The sequence below is a fragment of the Tupaia chinensis genome, unplaced genomic scaffold, assembly GCF_000334495.1.
Source record: "Tupaia chinensis unplaced genomic scaffold, TupChi_1.0 Scaffold000637_1, whole genome shotgun sequence".
In the NCBI taxonomy this organism is placed as follows: Eukaryota; Metazoa; Chordata; class Mammalia; order Scandentia; family Tupaiidae; genus Tupaia; species Tupaia belangeri.
This window is the reverse complement of record NW_006160158.1, coordinates 274,018-283,953: the sequence shown is the minus strand read 5'-3', so window position 1 is coordinate 283,953 and position 9,936 is coordinate 274,018. Positions and strand designations below refer to the sequence as shown.

Genomic DNA, 9,936 nt, shown 5'->3' with positions numbered 1-9,936 from the left:
GATCAAGAAACTATGAATTGAGTGTTAAACCAGTAAATGTAAGTTATTGGAAAAGTAGTTCATTGTCTCATAGGGAGAGACACTTAAAAAAACGGTAACATAGAAATATGAGGGGACTTCAAAACATTTGAGGAAAAATAGAGCTAAAGTATGAGTTTATTCTGGTGTGAAAATAATTTTGAAGTCCAGGCATAATTTTTTTGTAACACACTATTTATTTCTTTGGATCTTTTGAAGGTCCCTTAACTGATATGCTAACCTTGGGTATTTCTGTTCTATCTTTAATCAATCTCTTCCTGGGCCTCTGTAGAGAAGTACTGGGCAAAGATCCAGGGTTACTATGTTTTCTCTTCCAAACTCTTAATTAACTATTTTTTTTTAAAAAAATAAAAAGCTCAAAACTTTGAGAAATTAACATTACTGAAAAAAAATCTCCTTATTTAGTACCCAAGTTACATTGTTACCATTAAATATTCCTTTTACTGTTATTTTTAGCCCTCTGCTGGTGAAATTCTTTAAATAAATAGTTTCATCAGTAATAACAAAACTAGAGATTACCCATTTACTTCCCATAGTTTTTGAAATATTGTTTATTTATAATCAAATTCCATGGACTGGTCTCAAGTGCTGATTTTCCCCTTTGAGGTGACTTTTTTTCTCTCTGTTTTGTAACTGCAGTTTTTGGCAGTGATACTTTTATATTTTGACTTTTCCTTCTTCATTAGGGATAAAAATTAAAAAACTAGTTTCCTCTTTCTTTGAGAGAAATATTACAAAAGTGACTTGCTAATCTTTTGAAGCTCTAGAGTAAATAGAAAAAACGAAATAACATTTGGTATTTTTATTGCCTCTCTTTGTAGTAACTTACATACATTATCTATTGACGGGGGAATGGCTTATCAAGTTTGATTTATTGATACACAAATGAAGGGTCATCATGTGCAAATGCCCATAGACTTTTGTGTATCAGCTAATCTAAGGGTCTTAGGCACCCTGTGAATCTACAGTTATCTGCTCTTACTATCACACACACACACACAAACACACACTTGATATAAAATATAATTCTTATTACATAGTGAGCAGCACTAACAGATCACAGAAGGCAGGCAAATAATATCTGGTTCAGACGACTGTGAATTTTACTATTTTTCACCCCAAAAGGTGGAGTAATTAGAGGAACAGCTTATGTTGAGAGTAGGCTGTGTTCAGTCCATATGCTTTGGGAAATCACTTGTGATTTGAATATGCGGCAAACACTGGATTATAAGAGTGCCAGGAACATTCTGAATACTAGTGCTCCTGAACTTTCTGAAATAGGAGTACATCATTGGGAATAGAAAGTTAAGACAAGGTATCGAGCAGGTTTCAGTAAGACCTTCTAGTCATGTGAGTGGCAGGAGAATAGCACAGAGACAACAGGGGACAGCTTTCCCAGGGAGTAAAGCAAATATTTGAGATGGGGATAAGAGTAATGGGAGTTAAGAGAAGTAATGAAGTCATTTCAATGAGCTGATTCCAGCCAGTTATTTCCATCATACCGTAGTCTCCAAATGGTAACTATCACTATTCGGGACACAAACAGAAGCAGTGGGAAAGTGCAAGCTGATTTGCACTATCTGTCAGGCTAATACTTGCTGCAAGTATTTGAGTTCTTACTCTTTGCTAGGGAAGACAGTTAGTGCGTCATTGGCGCTGATTAGCTTATGACAGTTATAACTTGCTGTTAACTATTCTCTACCACTCTCCCACAGGAGGAAGAAAGTAACAGTGGGATGCTTTCCCCTTACCCTGTCACCTAGGAAAAGAAAGACATAAAGATTTTCCAAAACTGAACCTGCTCACTCAAATCTTAATTCTTTATTTTACTGACTCTGAAATGTAATTTTTCCTTTTTTGGTCACTTAAGGTCTATTCTATGTTCACTACTTTCTAAGTTAAATCCCCAAATTTCTAGTTAAAAACGGACTGGAATTGAGCATTATTTTTAGTCATATAATTCAGAGGCTAAAAAGTAAATTTTAAAAAGTATTCGTCATTGTTAGATTACTTCACTGTAAATAGTGAGTTGGTAAAGAGGGAAAAGTTGGTATCCACAAAGGAAGTGAGCAAACTCCATTGTTAAGAACTAGATCTAAAAGAAGAGAATCAAGTTTCATAATTAAACTTTATTTTTAAACTCAAATATGTAATTTTTTTTTATTTTTATAACATCTCCTCCACTTAAGGAAGAGAGTTTACTTTTCATCTTCAAAATGAGCCACATCAATGGGTTCTAGGTGATCCAAAACTTTGAAGGAGAAATATATAATCTGAGAAGCCACATCATTTAATACAGATGGCTATTTGGTGAAATTGACTTCATAAAACCCTCTGTCAGTGTATATATATATTCAAAATATTTAAATTTGCTCGAGAGAGTATGAATGCACCAGAAAGAGACATATACACACAGAGTCAGAGAGAGAGAAAACATTTCCTAGGATGGATGGTCACACTTTAGGCCCTTTTCTTCCACTCTCCTTTCAGGATTTTTGGCACATGTGCACATGTACCTGTAGTGTTTTTCAGCTTCCAGGTCTGGGACTCAAACTGTGTAGTTGGCCATTTGAGATCTTGCATCTTTAACCACCACTTCACCAGTTGGCCTGGTATTTATTAATTTATAACTTGGCTTTGGTCCTCAGATGCTCATGGGCAGGAAAAACCAGACATGGGTAAGTGAATTCATTCTGCTGGGCCTGTCCAATGTCTGGGAGACTCAGGTCTCTCTCTTTGTCTTGTTCCTGGCCATGTATTTGGTGGCCGTGCTGGGGAACCTGCTCATCATCCTCCTTATCAAGCTGGACAGCAGGCTCAGTACACCCATGTACTTTTTCCTTAACGTGCTGTCATTCGTGGACATCTGTTATACCACCAGCACCGTCCCACAGATGCTTGCTCACTTCCTGTCAGCCTGCAAGTCCATCCCATTTCACAGCTGTGTGCTCCAGCTGCACATCTCCCTAGCAATGGGCGGTGCAGAGTTCTTCTTGCTGGGAGCCATGGCCTATGACCGCTACGTGGCTGTGTGCCACCCTCTGCACTACACAGTCATTATGCATGGAGGGTTGTGCTTTGGACTGGCTGCCACCTGCTTGGTGGCAGGTTTCATGAATTCACTGATGCAGTCAGTCATCATATTCCAGTTACCCTTGTGTCACAATGTCATCAATCACTTCGCCTGTGAAATGCTGGCTGTGCTGAGGCTGGCCTGTGTGGACATCTCCTTCAACAAGGTCATGGTGACCATCTCAGGATTTCTGGTGGTCATACTTCCCTGCTTTCTGGTCCTATTCTCCTATGGTCGTATAGTTACTGCCATTCTGCACATTCGCTCTGCCCAGGGGCGACGCAAAGCCTTTGGAACCTGCGCTTCCCACCTCACTGTTGTTTCCATGTGTTTTGGAACAGCCATCTTCACATACATAAGACCCACGGGTGGCTCATCAGCAGAGCAAGAGAAGATGGTTGCCCTCTTCTATGCTGTTGTGACCCCGATGCTTAATCCCTTAGTCTATAGCTTGAGGAACAAGGATGTGATGAGTGCCTTCCAAAAAATGTTAGTGAAACTTACTGAAATAAGATAAAAATTCAGAGAATTTATCCAACCCTTCAACTGTCCAAAGAAAGAAATTTCAGACAAAGAAGAAATGGTTGATATACTTTTCTTCCTAATATTTTCTGATAAGGTAGATATGGTGCACATATTTTTGTAGACTGGCTCTCTATATAATATGCTATTATATATACATTATATGTTAAATTAATTATAATTATATATAATATATACTTATACATATAATTATAATTAATATATATAATATAATACATGTTAAATTAATTATATATCAAATATAATTATTATATTATATTATATGTTACACTTTAGATGTTTTTGCCTTTATGTCTGTGTGTTCACCAGAGAGAGAGACAGAGACAGTGAGAGACAAAGTGAGAAATCATCCTCCAGGGGCTTGGCTACACTGTAATCCATTCTCCTCCATTATTCTCCTGGGAAATTGGGCACACATGCAAATGTTCCTGGCATGATTTTTCAAGGCATCAGGTATGGGACTTGAACTGTGGTCGCCCGTGTGGGAGTCCACCAACATAACTGCTACATTATCTGCTGACCTTACATTATAGTTTTTGACTATGTATCTCTGCTTTATCAGATATGTGGTAAAAATGAAAACAAAACAAAACAAAACAAATAAATTCTTCAATTATATTGTGGTCTGCCTGAGAATCTATTCTAGAGTTCACATTCCCTCTGTTTCAGGAAATGCAGTATGAACAGAGCTTTAGAGTAGCTGTACTTCCTAGCTTGGCCCTACCTTTCATTACCAATAAAGCTATGAAAAATGCACTTTATATTTCTGACCTCCAGTCTCCTCATCTATAAGAGAAGTAATAATATCAAGGATATGTGGTTATTTTGAACACTGCAAGGTATTTTACAAAGTTATCTACAGAGTGGCTGGCATAGAGTACATAGCCATTTTTTTTCTAAAAAATTATTTTATTTTATTTATTCATTCATGTTTTAATTTGACCAGAGAGAGACAGACGTTGAGAGTGAGAGAGAGGGGAAGCAAAAAAGCAAGCCACCAGATTCAGGACTCGAACCCTGGTTGGCCATGTGGGAGTGTCCAGCGCCTTAACCACCACGCCACCTGCTGGTCCAGAGTACATAGCCATTTTAAAAATTAATTTTTAGGGCATAATCACAGAGTAAAGCATTAAGCAATCTTCTCTGTCTCAAATGTGTACTTAAACTCTTTGAATGGGGACCAGCAGTTAGGGTAATGGCTATGTTGCTGAACTCCTATGTAGCTGACTGTGGTTTGAGTCCCGGACCCGGTGACTTAAACTCATGCTGTGTATGTGTGCATGTGTGCCCAAGATCCTGAGAGGAGAATGGAGTAGAAGGTATTGTGGTGTTGCCATCCCCCTTAGGGAGTGATTTCTCACTTTCTGTCTCTCTGTCTTTCAGGCAAGCTCCCGTGCCATATAGCAAAAACCTCTCAAAAAATAAATAAATAAATAACAACCAAAAACTCTTTTTATGTTATAAGTCTTCTTCAATTCTCTTTTTAAAATTTATTATAATCATAATCTTGTTTATATTACATTGAATCACATGTAACTTTACAGTGTATTACATTTCTTTTTCCAGGAGGAATACCATGCATATCATTCAATACAGAGACATTAAAAATCCTCATTTCATCATCCAATATCTTTTCATTGTTTTTCCTGATTATTATTATTGGAAGAATATAGAGAAAGATAGCAAGAGAACAAATAGAGAGACAGAACACAGATATGGTTTATTACTTGTTGATGATGATGTGTATAGTATTCTCAATTGGATTGGTCTGAGAGGTCTCCTTCAATTTTTTAACTACAATTTACTCCTTGGGTAACATGAGACATTTGACCTGCAGAGGGCATCATTATCTTAAGAATAAATCACATATATACTAAGGGGGGAGTTATACAATGTTTGTCTTTCATAGTCTGGCTTGCTTCAATTAGCATTAAATCTCTCCTTTTCTTCCACTTTGTATAAAATGTCTGGGTCTCATTGCTTTTTATGGCAGAGTAGTATTTCATAGTGTATAAGTGCCACAATTTTTCAATCCATTCATTTTCTCTTGGCAATTGTGAATAATGCTGTTGTAACCATGGATGTGTAAATATTTTCTTTTTTTTTCTTTGTAATCAAATATATTTTAAGGATTAATGTTTGGACATTATTTAACAGTGTGGGTATATCCAGACAAGCTAAGCACACTTTGACAACACACTATTAAATGTCACTGTTTCTGTGTTGAAATATGTAAAGACATCTGCAAACTAGTACCCAAGAATGAAGACATACACTTACAAGTACACACATTCTAGATTTGATGAGGTAAATGTAAACAGATGCCTCCTTCGAAACAGAAGACCCGCAAGACTAGGAAGAGAACCACTTAGATCCCTTTGTGCAAAATTAAAGCATGGTAAACTGATATCTACATAACTATCGAACCAACTAGTTTATACATCGTCGATGACCTTCTAAGATGTATCATGAGTGGTTCAAAGAATGTTTTTTCCAGTGGAGAAGCTTTTAAGAGGCTAAATCCCAATACTTTAAAATGACACAGATAATAGTTCTTATCTATTTGACCACTGCTCCAAGTTTGTGACATGATTTTAAGATAAGCAGTCTTTTATTTTAAACAAGAGGTTCTAAACAAATCTTTAGATTCTAAGCAGAAAAAAATGACAGGTACTATAGATTTACAATAAACAAGATATCTCTGCTCAGTATCCCAGTTCTCTTACATTGCAGCTATCTAATTTTACCTTAAATTTGTTTAAGGTCCCTTTCCTCCTTTGTTAATTTTGGTGAAGTAAGCACATTTTAAAAGGAAATTTGTGTCCAACCAGATAGCAGTACAGATATCAACCAAAGTTGGATCCTAGCAGCCAGTCCCCCACTGCTCACCTATGGGCTCTGTCAAATAATAAATATCCAGTCATCTCTCCTGAACAGTATACATCCTCTGTCACACTGCTTGAAAGCAAAATGGACTTTTTGTTTCCTGTGTTAAAACACCACGCACTTCAGAAATTAAAAATGGCCTACTCACCCTATACCTGTCTAAAATCTTAAGGGCAAAGAATATACATTTAAGTTTCATCAAGATTGCTTTAGAGTCTCCACCCACTTTTTTTTATCCTTTCATTATTGGTAGTGGCACTCAAAATAAATAAGATCTGTTCAAAGTTAAACTATTTGTCCTATTAGATTTGGGCCTGCTTGATTCAAAGCCAATATTTCAAAATTGTAGGTGCTGTTTCTGATTTCACAGCTACAAGTCACTTGAAATTATGTGTCACACACTAGTTTCATAAATCACAGTCTTTGATTGTTCTAGACAGAGCTATCACGAATGTATACAAACTTGAAACACACCCTAATTTAATCTAATAAAGCCATTATACAAACTGCTGGTCCCACTTTTTTCATATATTTTGAAGCCAGGTAGTAAAAATCTTCCAACTTTACTCTTTTTACACAGTATTGCTGTGGTAATATGGGTTTTTTGTAACTCCAAATTTTAGGATTTTTAAAAAATTTATATGAAGAATGCCACTGGTATTTTAATAGGAATTACATTGACTTTTTAGATCACTTTGGGTGGAATCAACATTTTAACTATATTGATTCTTCCAATCTATGAAAAAGAATGTTTAAGAGAGAGACAGACACACAGAAAGCGAGAAATCCCTAGGGGGGATGATCATGCTGCAATCCCTTCTTCATTCTTCTCCTGGGATCTTTGGCATACACACACACATGCCCACTGTGAGTATAAGTCACCAGGTCTGGGACTCGAACCATAGTTGACTACATGGGAGTCCAGTGACATAGCCATTATGCCAACTGCTGGTGCCAAGTTTTTTTTTTTTTTAATAATTTTCATAGTGGAGATGTTACACATCCTTGGTTAACTTTATTCCTAGATATTTTATGTACGTCTATGATTAAAAATGAATTAATTTTCTTGATTTCAATTCTGCTTGAGTTTACTATTTGTTAATGGACAAAAATGTTAGATGTTTGTATGTGTATCGTGTATCCTGTGACATTACTAAATTTGATTGTCACTTTTAAGAGTTTTTTGGTAGATTTTCTACATGAATATAATCATGTCATCTACAAATAGGCACAATTTAACTTCTTCCTTTCCAATTTAGATGTCTTTTGTTTCATTCTCTTGTCTATTTACATAGGCTAGAACTTACGGTGCTATGTTAAATTAGGAATAGAGAAAGTGGGTGTTCTTGTCTTGTTCTAGTTTTGAAAGGGAAGGTATTCAATTTCTCCCCATAGAGTATGATGTTTGCTATTGAGTTGTCATATATGAACTTTATTTTTGTTAGGAAATATACCTATTTTACTGAGAGTCTTAATCATGAAGGGATGTTGTACTTTGTCTTCTGTGCCTTTTCTGCACCAATTGATATAATTAGGTCTAGGGCAAAGGAAGGAAGGATGAGTTGTAGTTCTACTGGTCAGTCCAGAATGAATGCTCTCATTCAGCTCCTGAGATAGTGCCTTGTGGTCAGAGCTTGGTACAGGACAGGTTTGAAGTTTTATCTGGAGTAGCAGATCCTTGCAGTTCTCAAAAGTTAACTTAAGGTCTGTGACTGACTTGGCACTCTGCTGGTTGCTATGGTTATTTTAAACCATCCTTATTTGTATTTATCATGTCCTGTTACAGATAGAGATACACATTGGTGATCTATTCCTTCACAGGTCATCATAACAGGTTTCATAGGAACATTCTGTCAACCACTAAAATTCACAGCTGCTCATATACCTTCATGTGGATTGTAAAGAAGCATGAAGTTGTAAAACCATAATTTTCTTAAGCATCTAGATATTGTGAATTGTAATGTCTATCTTGGGTTTATCAGCTTTGAGATACTTGAAAGTCTGTGCTGAAACAATGTGATGCCAAGATCTGTCTTGCCAGTTACCTAGACTTTTTATTCCAAGGACAGTCAAACACAATATTTGTTGTTCTTCAAAAAGAAAATCTCAAGATCCAACACCACCCATTCCTCTGCCCTCCTTTGGAAATAGCTAAGTAGGAGGACATCTTTTGATGCTTCTGACTATTTCAATTCTCAGTAGAAATTCAAAAATGTTTTGATTCATTTTCAAGTTAAAGCTGTGCTCCTAGGGTTTGTTGAAAAGTTTGTTGAAGAGCTTCCAGAAAGAAGAGGATTTAATATTCACATTAAAGGTATGTTTCTTATTGCTGTAGGGTTATTTTAGGTCAACATGGGTTCTTAAAGGAAAATCCATTGCTAACATTTGCTTATTAGGGAGCATTCATTTTTGTTGTTGTTGTTGTTGGGAGCTGGTTGTGATTATACGTAGTTGAAATAGGACAGAGGACAGCAGAAATCATCATAGCAATGCTAGAAAGATGATATTTCTGGGTGACCTTCCCTCATGAATCAGGGTGCACTGTAGGTAGCTGGCAAAGACAACAATGGAATATTTTCCCCTGGACACTTCTTACTACTGTATTGTTGACAAGATTAGGACCCAGGATTCCCTCAGCTTCTCTTTCATCACCACCCTTATTGTGACCTAATGGTGGTGCTTAGAATCAGCAAAATCATCTCTAAGAGAAGGGGATCAAGGAAGGAAAAGTTTCTCATTTAAATATTGTCTGTGAATAAGCCTCTGACATAGCCAAGTAATTAACGGTCTTTATAGCACTACCTATAAAATTGCTCATTCTGATTGTAGTAACTTTCGTTTTCTGAGCTGCTATTGTTTTATTTACTATACTGGGAAGTTAAAATTTTAGGCATTACCACTGTGAGATTTTCTCCTTTATTCTGACATAAAAACTGCTTCAGGGTTTAATACATCTTCAATCTTATTTTTAATGTTGTCTATATTTTAACAGCTAAATTGATATGATAATGAAAATTTAAATGTTTATTAATCTCAACACAAAAATAACTAGATTGAGGGAACCAGCAGTTAGCGTAATGGCTATGTTGCTGGACTCCCACGTAGTCGACTGCGGTTCGTGTCCCGGACCCGGTGGCTTAAAACTCACGCCGGGTGTGTGTGCGTGCGTGCCCAAGATCCCGAGAGGAGAATGGAGAAGGGATTGCGGCGTGACCATCCCCCCTGGGGGGTGATTTCTCACTTTCTGTCTCTATGTCTCTCTCTGTCTGTCTGGCGAGCGCACGCGCCCTACAGTGAAAATCTCTCCAAAAAAAAAAATATATATATAAACTTAATTATACTTGTACTATTGCTACCTTTCATATTTTTATATTTATATGGTTCCACATGCATGC

At 36.6% G+C, this 9,936-nt stretch overlaps 1 protein-coding gene across 1 annotated transcript; it reads left to right on the top strand.

Annotated features, from left to right (window-relative positions):
- The first annotated feature begins 2,693 nt into the window (after positions 1–2,693).
- On the top strand, positions 2,694–3,629 carry LOC102471914 (olfactory receptor-like protein OLF3). The gene has a single exon (XM_006159610.2). The coding sequence runs from the start codon at positions 2,694–2,696 to the stop codon at positions 3,627–3,629; it is 936 nt and encodes a 311-aa protein (XP_006159672.2).
- Positions 3,630–9,936: the final 6,307 nt, after the last annotated feature.

Excerpts from the sequence above, each read along its gene's own strand:
- LOC102471914 (XM_006159610.2), top strand. The coding sequence starts at position 2,694 with ATGGGCAGGAAAAACCAGACATGGGTAAGTGAATTCATTCTGCTGGGC.